Raw genomic sequence first — 19,069 nt, 5'->3', positions numbered from 1 at the left:
GGAAACTGTAACTATACTGTGCTGTGCTGCACAGATACTATCCATAGTTCTAGTTTTAACACTTTGCTGGTCACTTGTACATAAGAAATCTGGAATTTTTTTAGTTTAATGAGATTGCAAATACAATAAGACTTCTTAATACAGCTGTAGGTGTCACCTCTACTATATTATAGCTCACTAGCTACAAAGTTAGCCTCCTCATTTTAGACAATGTTAAAGTAGTAGACTTGCTGTTCTCTATCCGAGTTATCTTTGGCAATTTTTGAAATCTAGGAAATTTGTAGTATTACAAATATCTTAAGGAAGCCTTTCTTCAGTTTTGAATGGAAGCCTTTATTTTATGTTAATAGACGACTTAAACACAGACTCCTGGAGCCACCTGAGGAAACTGACTAGTAATCCAATATTTTGACAATTACAGCAAACAAGTAAGAACTAAGAATGTACGGCATTTTTCTGCAGTATTTACAATTTTATAATCCAACACATTCTCCGTTAAATCTGTGTGCTGGAGGATCTAATGACACTGCCATGAGCAATTAAAACTACCTCACAAGCTGCCATAAATTGGCTATCTACTTCTGTTTGACTGATCATTATATTGAATTTCCAATTATAAAGAGGAAGTTCTACTGAATTCTTAACAGACTTTACTCTGAAACCATTGCTTAACTTTAAAAACTGCATGTATTCAGTGTCAGTTTATCTACTTTTCTATTTCAAAGTACTTTTCCCCGTTTGGACTGTACAGGTACATCAGAAATGGACTTCAACACGACACTCACAACGTGCCAGCATACATGGGAAAGTCAATGTAGGTGATATGAAATCTGCATTTCAACAGCAATTTCATAACATTACCTGTTGAATTCTCAATCTGTATTATCTGCCAAGTGAGATGCCTTGTCATTTTATTTATCAAGGAACCTTAAATCTGGAGATAGCAAGTCTATATTAGCACTAATCCTTGAGGTAAATCGAGTAAGATGTTACAAAGATTGTTCTGATGCAACAAACCGCATTTCACAGCACCCCAACTGAATGAAAATTAGTTACACTGGGCCAAATGATTGGTACAGTATTTATTTTGTTTAGAGGATGCTTTCTTTAGTGAAGAATAATAAAAATTGATTGGAAGGTTTATTATTTCCTCACATACAATGTTTTCAGAACAATAATGTAGATGATTAAAAATTAAACACTGTTTTTCGTAATAAGAAGTTACAGTGTAATTGTGATAGTAAATAAAAACTCTTAGGTAGAGGGGAAAACTTTACGATAACTTTTTTAAACATACAGCATCAGACAGTGACTAATGGACTCAGCTTAATCACAACTAACTAATCCCATGCAAAGAGATCTTGCTGCACACACACACACACACACACACACACACACACACACACACACACACACACACACACACCACAGCAGGAAGATCTCTCACATTCCAAATGTGAATGATAGGTGACATCAAAAATTAAATCATAATACAATTTTCCTATCCACAACACCACGGCAAAATTTTCAATTGCTGGAAACAGCTGGCAAAGCTGACTGCCTGTCTAAAGTGGCATGGCACTCTAGAAGAAACACATTTGGAAAATAGATAACTGACTTCATGTGCAAAGAAAAAATTATTGGATTACATAAGCAATATATATACTTTTTATTTCAGTCCCAATATCACGTAGTAATAAGTATACCCGAAAGAGCCACCAAATGTCAACAGTGTAACAATGTAAGTCTAGTAGCTTCCGTTCTGCGAGCCCTCAGAAAGCTGTTAGCATGCCAAAGAGCAGAAAATAATGTTGTCTATATAGAATAGAAAACTGGTTGACATCGTGGTGTCTCTAAGGGCAACACACAATCACACGCACAATGCAAACAATAACTGAAGAGAATTTCCACAAATTTCTACAATTTTACTCCATGCTTCTTAAGTAAATCAAGACCAAAAAGCAATTTGAAACAACAAGGTCACACACAACATCCCCTATTTAACAAAAACTTGCGTTCTGAAAGTAGTATCATGACAGTCCCCTTATTTATTTACAGTTACTTGAAATGGTGGTCAGTTACATCTAACTTTGTAATCAGAAATTTACCGACTTCTACAAACACTAAAATTAAAAAACAGTACAGATTTGCAAGACTGCCAAAGCGACAAACAAAAACAAACAACCAACAGATTATACCCTAAGTAATATGAGCATATTGTTATTCATTACTGACATTTCAAAATAAATTTATGGAATCACCTACATGTCCCTGCAGAACAGAATACTAACTGTGAAAAACTTTTTAATTTTATGAGCACCGCATTTCAATTACAAGATTCTTAACCACTCACTGGGACAAATTCATCATGCATTGTGAAACAACAAAAGAGTTCATTCCATTGGAGTCCCTGACTAAACGCATTAACCTTCTACACTATTTTCGTATTCTGTAGCCCTGAGAAAGCAGCTCAGTGCAACAAAATATGAAAGAATGATTGTGTCCAAGTAAGCACGACAAATTTCTTTCGCGGACACTTGTCATGCATAGGAAATAACTCACACGCATATCTTTGATGATGTGCATCCCATCTTAACTTATCCATTATTGTCACTACATATGAAAAACACGAAACTGGTATATAGAATGTATATTATATATAAAAGTGCACACGGGCTCCAGTCACCCCACCAGCAGCCTCCGTTCAGCAGTCTCGTCCCTGTATACGACTTTCTTCACCAATCTGAGAAAACTGTTGCAGAACGTTCACTTTGTTCACTGTCACAATGGCACAATTGCTTTTCGTAATAATCAAATGCAATCTGCATTTTTAATGAATAATAAAAATTCGTGGATTTTGAGACAGCTGCCATTTACACGATTTCCAAGATTTTGTGAATGTATAAGCTGACTTTCTGCCTTTCCCTGTAATTCTGTGTCAGTAGTTGTGTATTGATCCCTAGTTACGAAATAGCTGTCCTGACTTCTAAACTAGGCACAGTGCAGGGTGGTGGTGGGGACGGGATCGTGTGGTGGCTCAAATTTTCTGAATCTTCTCGCCGACGACGACGGGATTGTTGCGACGGATCTCCTGGGCGCCCATCTCGCGGTAGTCGAACGTGCACTCGTGTTTGTCACTGTATCGGTGGACTGCACAGAAGAGGCCACCACAGCGACATTCGAAGCCTGCAACAAATTAACATTTTAAGATTCTTGGCAATATCTGCTGCGTATGCAGAGGCAAAATTCTCTGTAAGTTAAAGTAGCATGTGACCAAAGTCAAAATATTGCATATTACTGGAACTGCCACAACACTTAATTTAAACCTCTTGTTATAATGCTTCAATGGTACAGATAATACCTCAATGAAACTGTAGTTTTCAGAGTCCTTTCCATGCATCCCTTGTGGAAATCTTGAAATAAAAGCACATCTCTCTCAAGATTGTATAGAATGTTACCTAATTTTTTCCTTTGCCACTGGCTGTCTGTATCATCAGCTTTGTACAATCCTCAAGTCTGAAACCTAAATCAGCAAACCTTTTCCCTCTTGAGTTATGAGGCTTATTGTGTGAATTATTTGGACACATCTTTAGAACTAACAACATTTCTAGCTTTCAACTCTGAAGGCTTCAAATAGAGTGCAGCACAACGAACAGAAATGAAACAAGTACCTTGTCTGAAAAAGGAACAAATTTGCCTAAATATCCATATCGAATGAACTGTTAATAACCTTGTCAGCACTTGAGCACTATGTTTGTATAAAAACTTATCTTCAAAATGCAGTGGCCCATAAAACTAACTACATATACACAAAAACCGGAAATCTTTTTGCTGGATCAGTTTTGTTTCAAACTTCAAATTCCCACTAAGGTTACATACACAGCAGCCAAATACGAGGGGTGTTATTTTTCTAAGAGAACAGAATATAAAGCAGTGGAATTTTATCAATGTAAATATTGCTTTGGTGTGTGTGCTATGAACGATACAAGTGTTTACGAGAGCTGTAAGCTTTTCGATAGAGGCCATGAAGACATTCAACAAGACAAGTGACTGATGCCCTGATAAGGTGCTCATAGTAACTGGCTCATGCCACGAAATTCTTTTGGATATTTTGCCTATGAAATAAGAGAGGATATGTTTCAATACTGTTGAACTTTGAACAAAAATAGCTGTGAACGCAAGCTGATCACGAGTCACTATACAAAGTCGAAAATGACAAATAGTGAAACATGTTCTAACAGGAGGCGAAACCTGGGTATATCGGGTTTGACTCCCTATGGAATTGGTGTGCTCAGCAACTAAATTTGAGAAAATATACAGCAGTCACAAATAATTTGTTTATTGCAGATATAGATTTCAACCACTGCGTGGTTATCATCAGTGCAGTAAGATGCAAGTTCAATTGTCATTAATATATATATGCAAGCAACTGACTGCCATGGCAAAAATTCATGGCTTTTGCATCACAATAATGCACTCTATCATAATTTTTTGCTTGTTAGTGAATTATTGGCTGGAACTAATACTGTAATGATGTCATAGCCTCCATATTTGCCAGACATGGTGCCATGTGACTATTTTCAGTTCCTAAAATTAAGGAGAAATCTTAAAGGGTGGCCATTTTACAAGTATGGACGAGAAAAATGCATCACAGAGCTAAAAAATTTCCGAAGATAGCACCTGAAAAGGTGTTTCAAGCATTGGACAAAGTGCTGGTGTAAGCATATAGCACTAATGAGAACTATTTTGAAGAGATAAACATTGATGTAGACAAATGAATGAAATGCTTTTAAATATTATGTATTATTTGTGGATCACAGCTCACACATGGCATTTCACAGAGTTACAAAGAAACTATTGAATTATTTGCTTCTTCAGGGTCTTACACAATTTTTTTTTTTTTTTTTTAATGTGAAATGACAACATACTTTCCCTCATAGCTGTAAAACTTATCAATCCTTTAAATGGTCAAGTTTTTATATGACAGCATAAAAATAGCCGGTACTTTATGCAACCAAACAAAGGAGTACACTGCATATTTTCGTATTAGGAAAGTATAAATACGAATTCCACCAAATACACAAATTCAGCTCAGTAGTTTCCCAAGCACTGAAATCCAGATCACAACGTGCTTTTGTCAGCCAGTTATAGCTTATGCCAAGTCATTTCACTAGCTAAGGACTGCAGACATTCAGAGCATATCACGTAATATATTCAGCCAGTATAAACATGCCTCTTCAGTAACGCATTCACACAAATGGAGAAAGTTAATGGATTGAATTAATACACAAACAGCATAGCTACAAGAAAAGCTAAGCTTCCACATATAATATTGGTTTTTTTTTTAAGAGAGAGAGAGAGAGAGAGAGAGAGAGAGAGAGAGAGAGAGAGAGAGAGAGAGTGTGAGTGTCTTAAGATATATAGCACAAATGTGCTACAAAAATTTAAAGTCAGGCATAAATAGACGGTCATCAAAATGTTATGTTTTGAATCTGAGTAAAATGCTCCATGACTTACGAAATTCATCGCGCATTCTCCCAGTTAACAATTTATCTTGTGTGGAATTAAATTTACTTTACTTTTTCCGTGACCTGACACGGACACACACACACACACACACACACACACACACACACACACACACACACACACACACACACACACACACACACACACACACACAAACTTTTTCTAGTTGCTTTGATGCATACAGTTGCCATGTTACACTCATTGAAAGCAGTTTGCTGTTATGAAGTATTGTATAGTCTTTGTCCTTAACGCTTTTACACATTTTACTGTCAGCAATCACTTGTGTGGGCACTGTGCTTTATTAAATGGCAAATTTTCTTTGCAACTGAAGTTTTATTATGGTGTTATTCCCTCCTGTATGTTTTATTGCAGCACGATTATTCTGCAGTAGTGGGATAAAATAAAATTCTTTGTTAGAGCATCAGTTCTTACCAGTCAAAATTACAAAAATTTAACTGGAAACCAAAGCAATGAAAATTTCCTTAGTTTCTAAAAATATCCCAGGCTTTTCTTTAGTTTCCTGGTTGTCCTGGGACGTAGACCTCCTGTTCTTATCTATTCTAAATATTCAAATATTTGAATCTTATGTGCTTACACTTGACACTTGTCACAAAAGGACGATTATCTAAGAACATGTACATAACAGTGAAAACACAAATATCTTGCAACATAGCTACAACACTATGTAACATTACCACAAATATCAAGGTGACAGTTGCCCCTGCGTGACACTGATGTTTTGTTTGTTGGAGAGGAGAGAAGAACACTAACACTCAAATATTTTATATGCTTCTGCACATTATGCATGTTTTGCTTGCATCATACCATAAAAACTGTATGTGGAAAGAAGTAAATACAAAATTTAACTGCTCACATAGTTCAGAAATTAAAGGTACACATATTTAAAGAACCCACCCACATCAAACTTCATAGAAGTTCAGGTGACTGAAGAAACATCTGATCTACCACATTTTGCAGCTTGCTCCCAGCCCACGACTGAGCATAGAAAGTATACAAATATTTAAGAACAGTGTTTAATCAAAGGAGTAGAATGAACAGGCAAATTAATGTGAAGGAAGGGTAGTGTGACCTCACCTGTAAGGCCAACCTTCTTGCGGCAGGTTGCACAGCGGTTTTTCTTCTTCTTAGCCTCCTTCTCAGAGTCTTTGCCATCGTAGCTCTCGTCTGCATCCCCACTGCTGACAGAATTATCAGCACTGCTGCTGCAGCCTCCCGCTGCTCCCTCTGCATCCTTCTGGAACAAAATGGAGCATAACGGGCATAAGAACAACAAATGTAATTGTTGACAATATAACATAATTGGGTAGATAAAAGGATCTACTCACCAAGCAGCAGCAGTAGATACATCCAGAAAGGTTTAACTTAAGCTTTCGGAGCCAGTAGCTCCTCCTCCTGGCAGAAGAGTTGAAAGGGAAGGAAGAGAAGTGAAGGAAAACAACTGGAGATGTTTAGGGAAAGAGGCACAATTTTGAGAAGTCGCCCAGAACCCCAGGTCAGGGTGGGTGACAGTCTTTCTTCTTTCCTTCTCATGCCAACCACTAAGTCTCCCATGAACTGGAGGTTCTGGATGACTTTTCCAAACTGTACCCCTTTTCCTCCACCCCTCTTTCTTACACTTCAACTCCTCTGCCAGGAGCAGCTGCTACGGGCTCAGAAAGCTTGTAAAAGTTAAACCTTTTTGTGTGTATTCTCCTGCTGCTGCAGCTTCTTGATGAACAGATTTTTGATCTATCCATTTACAGGAAATTGAATGTTATAAAACCTGTATGAAGCCATTCAAATGTTTATGGAATGGATATTTTCCTTTACATCATCGTATTTTGCCTTAATCGTTTTCACTTACATTTATGGGGAAATTTAGACAAAACTGAACAATGTATCTTCTGTTAGGGAGACCACAACAAAAACACATGAGCTGAGCTACTGAATACAAGCTTGCTATATGAAGCTTTCACCAGTGGTGATTTTAGGTAGTAAGAAACATTTACACATAAGACAGATGATTCAGAACTATGCCACACACTTCACGATCTTCTCACATCGCCACATTAGTGACACACTACACTCACGTCTTTGGCTGAGGCCCCCCCAATTACTGGGGTGGCTGCTGTGTGGTCCGATGAGGTAGCTGGTGTGGAAGGCGGCGCGATTACAGGAATAGTGGGCTGGGCAGTGTCCAGGCTCGTTGCCGGTGGTGACGAAGTAGGAGGTGGCTGCTGTTTCTTCTTCAATGCCTCCTGGAAAATAAACGCTCTACTATTGGTCCACTTCCCAGAGGAAGCACAGGTTGTACATCTGAAATGAAGGAACAGCTGATTATGTACATTTTGACAATTAAGACATATGAGCTCTGCTGAAGGCTTGCCACGTGTTTCACCTATCCTCATCAGTGGTTACTCATACATTACAAAATATAAAAGATAAATAGTTTAACTGGGAAATGAAAATGCTCGAAGATCAGGAATGAGATACTTTAAACTTGTTAGATTATCCTACATAGTCATCTCTGAACTTGCCATCTCCATACCCTCCGAAACCCAATTCACCCATCTCCGCCACTGTCCATTTAACTGAAAACTCATCAGCTGAATCTGTCATTTGATGCAAGTGGACTGTACCAGTGTATAAAGGAGAAGAGCACACGAGATCCCGAGTATAACTAAGGACCTGTGGCATTGTCATTACATACCAACTGCTGTGCACAACTTATTTACTAATACATTGAAATATCATTTAGCAGCGAATATATCTTCCTCCTTCAGCCCATTTTTTGTACCCTTACAGACTATACATGAACAAGCACAGATTACATCACAAAAATGCATCATTTCTGTATCTGTACCATTCTGTACCAGAGCAGTATTTCTTTTGTAGTTTTATTGTTTCCTCGAGGTATTCCCTGTGCGATATGCGACGGTTAGGGTTTGTCAGCAGACATACCTACATCGCAGAAGGAGCGGGATAGGGCAATGAACACTGCACGGACTGCCACAGGGGTCTACTGTGTGTTCAATAAGATCACCGTCGCAACCTGAAGGCAAACTATATAATGATTGTTGAAAATCTTGTAAAGTCAGAGTTAGTGTTACGATTATCATCTGTTCAAGACAGATCTATGTAACAGAATTGCTACAAGTTTCAATTAATCTCAATGTAATTAGTTAACCTGTGTCAAATCTCTGTTTTTCCACCCAGGCACCCTTCCAGTACATATGTACATGTATATACGGCAGAATTATTTACAAAGTTACAATTAAATAATTGTCAATAATTGATTGTTTTTCTGTTTATATATAGAAGCATGTATTATTCTACATTATTACTTCACCTGGGAGTGAGGATGCTTCAATCAGCATATCTCAAGTCAGCATGTGATTGGGATTGACAGTATATGCACAACTGACCCCTGCGATCATTTCTAGTCTCCATTGTACTTGTTTACTGTAGTTTCACCGTATGTTTCCAATAATGGCCAAAAGAGAGAGAGAGAGAGAGAGAGAGAGAGAGAGAGAGAGAGAGAAGCGCGCACATATGAACCACAATTGAGACAAACTAACAGAGGTTGTTCACGGATACCTTCAGAGTATTTTAATGTAAGGAAGGAAGGAATGGACTCCAGCAGCTCTTTGCAGAGTAATAATGTAATCACGATTTATTCCGGCAGAGTAATAATGTAATCACGATTTATTCCGTCTTATCACAGTCACCCTGATTTCTGTGAAAGTATATGCCTGTGTATGCTATCACCAAAACATAGGGCACCAAACAGCATAATGCAACAATCTTTAGACACATGACAGCACTTACATGGGTGGCTGCTATCAGGAAAGCTCAGTAGTGTTGTCTTACTGCTCTTCCACTGTATCAGTGAACCTATAAAAAATGCATATAGGCCAGCTCTTCGTCAATAAACATGTCTGCAGTACTGTTGAGTATCACCATTAATGCTCAACTTTGAAACAAAACCTTTGAGAGAATTGAGCCGTACTGAAGCAAGCTCAGGAATGAGATACGGAGGGCAATTCTATTGTCAACGGGAAGTACCATGAGCAAATTGAAAGGACACACAATTTAACTTATAGAGGTAAGAAACTTTGTTTAGGGCTTTACAGGATTTAACACATATTACATAAAATAAGAATCATGTTAAATTTTATTACACAAAAAGGAGCAGCTTAGCACCATTTTTTAACACTCCACCAAAAGAAAAAATCTGACTAACGGACTTATAATGAAAATGAAAAATTTATGCACTGCGGACAAAGGAAACGCAGGAAGACAATCATGATACTTTTCAAATTTTAAGAATGCAGTCAGATACGCAATTACTGCAAGATATAATCAAAACTAGTTTTAGTCTTAAATACCATACAAGCAACTGCATCTAGGGTCAACATCACATTCACAGTAAGTAAAAATAACAAAACTGTTTAGTTCACACAACACTTTCACTTCCTGTACCTTGTAGCAAAGCGAACAGAGACCGTCAGTAGCTGGTGATCCATAGAAACCACATCCAGAACGGCAAAGTGCCTGCATGGGATTTGACTCTCTCTCCATTTCTGGCAAGTTTATGTCCAAGTAATGCGTGTGTTCGTTAGTGTGTGTTGCTAATGGCTCAGGCTGCTGCTTGGGACTGCCTTCCTTGCACTGCGCTGCTTTGATTGTGTCGATGTTTCCGCCTAGAACTGGGACTCTGTCACCTGAAAATTAAAGAACTAAGTTTACACCTACATCTCTTGCACTTTACAGAAACAACAGGTTATGAACATAATATATCTGGGCTAGTTTTCAGAGAGGTGTGTGGGGGTAAATGACGGTCTACAACCATGAATTGTATGATACAAAGAGCAGATACAGAAAAACTGAAATAAATTACCTCTTTGGATTAATGTGTGGCCATTGAGAAGGCAGTCCACTAGTAGTCACAAAAAAGCATCAGAAGCGTACAAATACAAACAAGTGATTAACGGTAAGTAATCCACACTTTCTTTGCATCCATCTGTTTATGAAAGTGGGCATGTTTTATCTTAAACTTAGGGTAAACAAATTTGGTCAAATAATTATATGAAACATATGTATACATTCATATTTCTGTAATGTTCATACGCGATTGGAAATGTGCATGCAATTGATCTTTGCTCTTAAATACACCTCAAAAAATTTTTATTTGCCTGCTCCTCTATACCCTCACAGATAACTAAGTCATGTCTGGGATATTCACATTTTAAAGCAAATTATTTATTCTGGTCTGCAAAAATATTGTCTTCAACATGTGTTTTACTTTTCCATCACCAAAGCCACTTTTTAATGCAATAAACTGTGCTCTACCTACTTTCTGGTTCTGCAAAATCATCAGTTCGATCATTTCTACCTTGTCACAACATACAACCCTTATAAACAAATGTATTGCACAATATAAATGCCCAATTACTGATTTCTAGGCAGTCTAGGAAATTTATTTCTTCAAATTACTTTACTGCCAATGAAATATGAAGTAAATTTTTGGTTGCCCATGAAAGTTCTCCAATCATGTAATCTCCTTTTTCATTGCTCAACTAGTGTGCAAGTACAATGAGTAACAATCTTTAAACCGTCTTACTGTGTGTGGAAACAGAATACTATTCAGCTCCTCTGACCTCTTGTCCATATAATTTAATGAAACTGGATTAAAGCACGACATCTGAGCACGGGAAAACATATTGAGAGACGAAGTGTGGGAATAATGCCTGTCAATCACACAATTAAGGAAGTGCTACCAAAACTCAAACCACATTCCTCAGACTACTGCAAAAAACTTGGCATGTGCAAGCAGGGCTCATGTTCTTCTATTGGATGTTACTTTGGCGACTTTTGTGTCCCTAAACTACCTCAGTCATCCAACCCAGGAGAAGCGACTGACCTACAGTTCAATGTGGAACCCAAAACCACGTGTTGCTTCTGGCAACTCTTTACATTGTCGACAGGTGAAGGTTAGGTTCAAATGAACACTGAAGTCAGTGGTCCGACCAAGCTTCGACCCCGTGACTTCTCGGTTTCCGGGTGAGTGCTTTATGGCTACACCACCATAACAGACACGTCTGTAAATACGTCATTAATAGGTTCTGAAGAACAAGTTTGTAAGTATCAAAATACCTGACATATGGCTGCATCTTTTGATTGCAATTATTTACAAGCTTAGGTTATATATACCATCAAGGGAAGATAGAACGGAGTCTGTAACACACAAGAGATGGACAACAGATTGGGGTATGAAATCCTAAAAAGAGAGAGAAATTACGATATTCAGTGACTAACACTTGTTGTCAAAATTGGAAAGTAATGGCTTTCCCACTTGGCATTCAAGAACTCTGTGTTGCATTAAAAATCACACACTTTCTTCAGTTTTGAAAATCCAAACAATTCAGGTATTTGAACACTTTCCACAGGCAGTGCACTGAAAAATCAAACTGGCATGTAATAATTTTCTTCTGGTGGACTGACACACCACAATATACACACAAAAAAGACAAGTGAAATTACACCAACAGTATCAAAACAAGCATTGTAAAGGTCCTGATGACACTGTTCACTGATGAAATTACATTTACAAAATGTTAGTCATTCACATGATATACTTTCACAAAAATATTTTCTTTGCAGCATGCGGTGAGAGTTACTGACTGCTCAGAGACAAACTGTCAAACATTTGTAACAACTAACATTTTGCAAGTAGTGCAGAATCACCTTGGATCAAAGTGTGTGTAGGTCACTTGACTGAAGACATAAAATACCTATGGCTTAGATTTACTACATATATTTGTGGAATAAGCAAATGGGGGCAGGCCAAGAACAAGATTGTACACTGTCATGCTGGTGAACACGAAGAAATACAGCAGTGTCTAGAAGGTGACTCCTAAGGCTCAATCTGTTTCAGTAACAATTTGTTGAGGTCATGTTTGGAGCACTTTATATGTGTCACAGTATACAGGAAACAGATGAAATGTTCTTCCTGGTCCTGATGAATGTAAGTCACAACCTCCTCCTCTCACATCTGGAAATGTTCTCAAAAGTAGTGATAGTTGGCATGAAGTGCTCAAGATTGTGTGTGTTTTACCACAAAGTTTTCTACATACTTCAATGGTTGATGTAATGAGATTTTCAGATTTATTTGAAGACCACTAAATTATTGTATACAATTTCATTTCACACTATAACAGCTTTATTAAGGAATTTATTATTGTTTGTGTGTGAGAATGAATTTCTCCCTAATACAAAGGTTGCATGGAAAATAATTCAAAAGCTATTTTAATTTCCTTATCTGGTGATTTTCAAATTTCCCAGGTTTGACATAGAAAGTCATAAAATTTGAACACTTTACACCAGTTAACAACAAAATTATGGCCTATTTTTATTGCTTTTGATGTTGCCTTCTTGCTAAGGTGATCCACAGTGAATAGTGGTATGTCTGCACGGATAACAAATGTTATCCATATCTGCAGATCTACAAATACCTCATCTGCACAATCAAGTCTCATTGACATCCCATATATTAAGATTTTGTTCACTTTCATCTGTTCGTCACACCAGAGCTCCGATAGTATTCTGACTGTCCCGAATTTCCACTGCCCCAATCCTCTCAACTTATTTTATTTTTACTGAGAACACAGAAGCCGATCGTGACCACACAGTTTGCGATTCTCGACAGTCCAGAAATTACAGTTACTCGAAAAACGATTCTGTGAAGTTTTCTGTGGAGCATATCCCTAACATATCTAGAGATTTGCCGATTTGTTACTGCACAGTATTTTGTACGTGAAACACAAATAGGAATCTGAACATGGAACGAAGTCTCCAAATGACGGTCACATACTTTGCACAAACTTTCAATAATTGGTTAAGTGACAGCTGAACAGTGGTGGCTCAAGACATAAAGGCTGCTGCCGGTGTGACGGAACAGGATGTACGTATAATTGTGTGGAAGGATATGTCAGTCTAGTCCTTGCAGGAAACTGCCATTACAGCCAACCACTGGCACACTCTCCCAAATGGGCGAAAGTAGTGATTTAAACCAATTATTATTAGCAATCGTACATAATACAAATTTTAAAAAAACGGTAGTATCGACACTACCTGCCAACTTAACCACAAACTTATTACCACAAAAGTTATCTGCCGATTCTCTACGGCGGGGACATTTATGCAGAAAGTAATTATTACTGTGGATATCCGCATCGGGTTCTAGCGAGCTAGTTAACATTTTAACAAAGGAGTAAATCCACTTTCGCTCGTCGTCGGTTTTTTGCTCGCTTCCGGGCTGAGCTTCCCGCAGGGCCGTCGTCGTACCTTGGTGAGCTTCGCTGGCCGGACCTCGCGGTGAGATTCCCATCCGTCGCGTGGCAGGCAACGGCGGCAGCCCCGAGCGCACTGGCTGCGGCCGCTCGCAGCGTCCGTCCCGTCTGTCTCGCGCCGCAAGGCCGCCCATCGGAAGCGCCTTGAGGCCGCCTGCGGCTGCCCCGGCTTCCGGGCAGGCGCGGCGGCGCGCATGCGTACTGCGTACCAGCCGGGCGCAGTTGCGTTAGCACTGGCGGCCGCGCTATTTCCAATACCCGTGCCCTTCACTCGTGGCATTCGAGGCGCCATACGAAGAAACTGCCCCTAGATCGTAACGTTGCCCGTTTTTATAGACCCGATATCTTGCAAATCTGCTGATGGAGACGGGAAGAACAGCGTGTCTACTTCGAGCGGGATTCTAGATATTATTCTAAGCAATGCCGTTCCTGGAGGGAAACTTTTCTCAAAGAATCAAAACGTATTTAGAGAAAATAATTCGTGTCAAACAGGTTGCTTTATTCACACACGGCACTTCACAAACAATGGATGCAGGTGAACTGGCAGATTCTGTTTTCCTACATTTTGGAAAGGCGATCGACACTAATAAGATACGACCGTTAGTGAATATCTGGACGTGGCTGGAAGAATATTTGGCTAACAGTACCAGCACGTTATTAATAACGACCAATGTTCTACAGGATCGGAAGTAACATGGGGTATGTGGCGGGGAAGCGTAGTAGCTTCTCAAATGATCAGTACATATAAAAGATTTATAAGGTACTGTCACCAGCACTATTAAGATTGTTCGCTGATGATGCTGTTGTGGAGAAGGAAAGTATCGTCGTTGAACGATCGTGAGGAATTTCAGAACGAGTTTGACTGAATGTCTATCCTGTGTCATGTATGGCAGCTCTGTGGATAATTGCAAGGTAATACCTACAACGAAGAGGAAGAATCCGCTAGTATCCGGTGACGAACGATGAATATCTTGAGCACGCATTTAGCGGCTATATCAAGAAATGGTATTTAATAATGCCATCTCGTAAAATCAGTATTAGGGAACGGGAATAGAAGATTGGATCTGTGAAGAAAATCTGATACAAGACGCTAGCGCAACAAATTTTAGAAGTGTTTAAGCACTTTGGAAACTATCAACTCAGCATGACAACATACTTCGAGCGAATTGGCGGAAGCTCTGTCCGGATCGGTAGAGCTGTAAAGGTCCTCGTAAACGATCAAACATTTTGTCAAACTTCACTATGCTTGCCAAATGTCTGACCGCGTATGGTGTTTGGTGTTTGTCAAGCGGGGATCGCGTTTCACGGGAAGTTTGATGAAAGGACGGTGGACGTCGTTTCGATGTTTCGCCGTATATGCATGGTGAGTTTCTGTGACTGGGATGTACGACCAGGAATAAAAACAAAGCAGCGGTGACAACTAACAAAACTAACGTTATCACAACCACCCCAGTCTTATATACCACACAAGAGCAGGTTATGAACAATATATTTACGCTTGACAGACAAGCCGGAGTGCAATGACATTAAAGAAATTTATGTGCTCGGTTCTTCTCCCCATAATTATTCCTATTGTATGCTCCCGCATTGTGGTATTTTAATGAAATGTCAGAAGAAACTACATTTTCGCATACCTGCGTCTTCTTCAATGTGAAGGCGAAATAACTAAAGTTATTAAACGTTTCACTGTCCATCCGCAGTACGTTGATTTAAACATTATGGTCTGAGTTTAACATCTCCATTAGGAAGTTTTCATGTGCATATTTCTCATTTTAAACAATTCCTTGGCCAAGCGTCTTGTTTGCTGCTTCTTCTTGTTCTTCACAGCCCCAGAGTTAATATTAGAAATGCTTTATCTGCATATGTATTTTGGTAGTACTGGGAATGAACGAAAAGCATATGCTTCAAAAATAAAGTTAAACTGACAAGCTTCCTTGGTATGTGTACAGCTTGTTTGACTTATCCGTAGCGAATTTGACAGGCAAGTTTGCTGTTTTACTAGGGCCTTAACCAGTTTTTTTTACGCCATTCCAAGAGTTGATGCAATAATCGGCTCCTGACTAATATTTCCTTCAGCAGATTTTCAAGGGTACCAGTGTCTTGCCTGGCCTTTTCTTCCTCTTCAACCAGGGCCAAAGTCAATGCTAGGACTGCTTTGTCCGCATTTGTGCCATTCTCACTACTATCTAAATCCTTACGAACACCAATAGCGTCTGCTTCAAAGTGAGGTTAAACTGACAAACTTTCTTTGTATGTGATCGGGGCTTGTTTAACAAATTTGCGGCTGGACAATAACGCGTTTGACAAACAAGTTTGCACGTTTACAGGCACCTTAAGATGATATCCGAGTTGCAGTTGACTGGACGCAGCAGCTTCGCGCGCCTACTGCAACCAATCAATCATGCGATTTTGTAATCGTCTCTGACAACGTTTCGTCTATAGACGACTCTCGTTTTCGCCTGCAGCCGTTTGCGCTTCAACGTTAGCAACAGTGTTGCTAGCTGTCAGGGAGCTTATGGCGACTCAACAGTACATGGGCGAATCAAAGTCTTCCCGCCATGTGGACTAACGCGATTTAAATATCACCAGAATGGCGCACTACTGTCAACAGTGGGAGGACACCCCAGTGTTCGCCGCTTAAAATGTACAGCTATATCGTATATAACAGACGTGCAACGAGTTCGCTAAATGGTGTGTTATTTCACTTTCCCAGTTAGAATACATTAAGCGTACACGGATCCGCCTTCACAGAAGCTAGGCTCATTCCGAAGAAAAGGAAAAAAAATGAAACCGCGTTTGTAGTCATCTACAAAACAGCAAAGAACTTCAGTAAGTATAATTGGAGAAGAATTTGCGTATGTTCTTTCGCAACATGCCCGTATCAGTCACCCTTCTAGTCAGTGTTTTCCAATCGCGTACAAATATAAGACAATGCGCTAAACGATTAATTATTTGTTGTTGCGATCTTCCCTCCCAGCATAGGTTTGGTGCAGCTCCCCTCGCTAGTCTATCCTGCGCAACTCTCTCCGTGTATGAAACTATTACAACCTAAATCCATTTGAACCTCCCAACGCCAAAATCTGACATTTTCCGATGTGAATTTACGTTTACTAAAATTACTTCGTGTTACAACATTTAGTTTGAGATTTCCGTTGTTGATAATGTTGATATAAATGTGCTTTTGTTGTCAGTACTTACTGAAGCCTTCACCGAGTATTTAGCACCTTAGAGGTCACTAAACTGGCAACCCAAGAAGCCAAGTTCAATATTTCAGACTTCACTTGCGCAGTAACAGCTCAGTTAGAACGGGGGCATTTGTCGCTGACAACAACCGAAGCTTGATAAAAACGTAAATGGGGAACTCCAATCCTATGGCTGTGACCATAGCGGGGTGTCTAGCTACACTAGAATCCTTTCAAAACGGTGTGTGTGTGTGGGGGGGGGGGGGGGGGGGAGCATACCCGAAAATGAGTTCAAGTATTGTACACGTTAAACGGGAAGCATTTAGAGGAAAATGATTTTACAATACGAAACTGACTTCCCCAGTTGATACCAGAATTGTTTGACTTGATATTAAAATTTTTTGCTCACACCTTAAAAACTTGGCAGGAGCGAAATGTTTCGTAAAGTTCACGGGCGCTGCCAGAGCGGGGTTTACGCCACGCGTTCCTTCCGCTTTAAGTTCGGAAAGGAATCGACTGCACACAGACGCGCGGCGCGACCTGCAGAGCCGGAGTTGCGCGCGCACCTCCAGGGAGAGTGGGGACCGGGAAGCGGCGGAGGGGTGCCAGGGTGGCCGCTGCCTCAGCCGCTCCGCCTCATTCGCCGTCAGCCACAACGCATAGCTACGGACTGAGGCCAGTTTACGTCCCTACATCGATCGCAAGGCCGAACGTTGACCAATGGGTTCTGATAGCAAACGGTTGTGACTTTTCCAAGTACTTACCCCCGCTTTTAAACGCATTTACATATTGCTAACGAACCCTCGTACAACAATCTGTGCCATGGTTCCTTTGGAGTGGTTGCTTCTGTATCATTCTCGAAGATAGGTCCGATCCTAAAAGTGCTAGGGCCTAAGGGACTCTGAAAAATACAACTGACCAGAGTATTGTTCGCAATACATGCACTAGAGGGCGGGGACGGGGGTTGGAGGCGAGGAGTCATTTCCTTCTACGAGAAGCAAGGCGAAAAAGTTTGATGTGTAACAATGGTGGTGGGATCTAGTTTTACTGTTACTGAAATTTCAAAACAGCCAAACGTGTATTCACTGAACGCAGAACTACTAGTGGGCAAGTAGTGTAGTATAGAAATGAATAAAAAATTTGTTACGCTGCTTATCTGGAGTGTGGTCCTAAATGGCTATGAAAGCGCTTGGAAGCTATGGAAATGTTGCTTTGCAGGACGCTAACGATGATCAGCTGAGCAGAAAGATAAGCAATGCAAATTTCCTTGATTAGCGACGAGAGTAACCTCACAGAAATTATCCAAATTAGGAAAACAAAACTGACTTAGACATGTTTTTAACAAGAACTCTGGAAGAAAAAAAAATTGGGAAAGAAAACGAAGGAGAGGCCAAGAAATAGACAGCGACCAAGCGATCTACTGCAAGTAAAGTGCTAAGATATCTAGAAACGAAGAGGGCAGTACTAAATAAAGATCAACTGTGGAAGCGACAGTGCGTTCCCTTTAAAAACATTTAATAATTTCTAAGACGAATATGTTATTCCTGACCAACTACTCTTTCGTCAATGACTTCGATTATACAGACAGTAATCACCAGTTAGCCGCTGACACGACTGTTGCGTTCGGACTGATGTTTCGCTGACGGTGGAGTTACGGACTCTTCGAAAGTCGCCGTATGTCCACACTCGCGGTTGGTAACACCAAGCGAGGCCACGGACTGTGTTTGCTTCCTCGGCCTCTTGCTAATGCCGCAGGGGACGAAGGACGCCTGGGCGTAGCTAGCTGAGTCCTTGCGAGGCGCTTAACTGGATACTTAGAACGTTCACAGCAGTTCCGCGCCATACTGGGAACGGAACGAGTGCTGCCTGCCCTGAAGGGCACTGCCGTTTGCTGCAGCACTCTGCGCAGGGAATACTGGAAACTCGCCACTTGACTGCGTATCTCGAAAATTGCCTCCAACACTGCCTCCTCACACGTTCGTTAAAATTATATTGCCTGTGCGCAAA

The 19,069-nt window shown here is 40.0% G+C and overlaps 1 protein-coding gene across 3 annotated transcripts in view; it reads right to left on the bottom strand.

Annotated features, from left to right (window-relative positions):
* Positions 1-1,645: 1,645 nt before the first annotated feature.
* Positions 1,646-19,069, bottom strand: part of LOC124719060 (AN1-type zinc finger protein 6) — a 106,250-nt gene continuing 88,826 nt past the window's right edge. For 2 of the 3 annotated variants that reach the window (XM_047244729.1, XM_047244730.1), the window contains 4 exons: positions 10,012-10,253; positions 7,620-7,787; positions 6,625-6,784; positions 1,646-3,186 (listed from right to left, as the gene is read on the bottom strand). In XM_047244729.1, the coding sequence (XP_047100685.1) occupies positions 3,038-3,186; positions 6,625-6,784; positions 7,620-7,787; positions 10,012-10,110 (576 nt within the window). In that variant the 5' untranslated portion in view covers positions 10,111-10,253 and the 3' untranslated portion in view covers positions 1,646-3,037. The remainder of the gene's footprint in view (positions 3,187-6,624; positions 6,785-7,619; positions 7,788-10,011; positions 10,254-19,069) is intronic. The other variant, XM_047244731.1, reaches the window with a different exon arrangement.

The sequence above is a fragment of the Schistocerca piceifrons genome, chromosome 10, assembly GCF_021461385.2.
Source record: "Schistocerca piceifrons isolate TAMUIC-IGC-003096 chromosome 10, iqSchPice1.1, whole genome shotgun sequence".
In the NCBI taxonomy this organism is placed as follows: Eukaryota; Metazoa; Arthropoda; class Insecta; order Orthoptera; family Acrididae; genus Schistocerca; species Schistocerca piceifrons.
The sequence above is the reverse complement of the archived record's forward strand: the minus strand, read 5'-3'. Positions and strand labels throughout refer to the sequence as shown.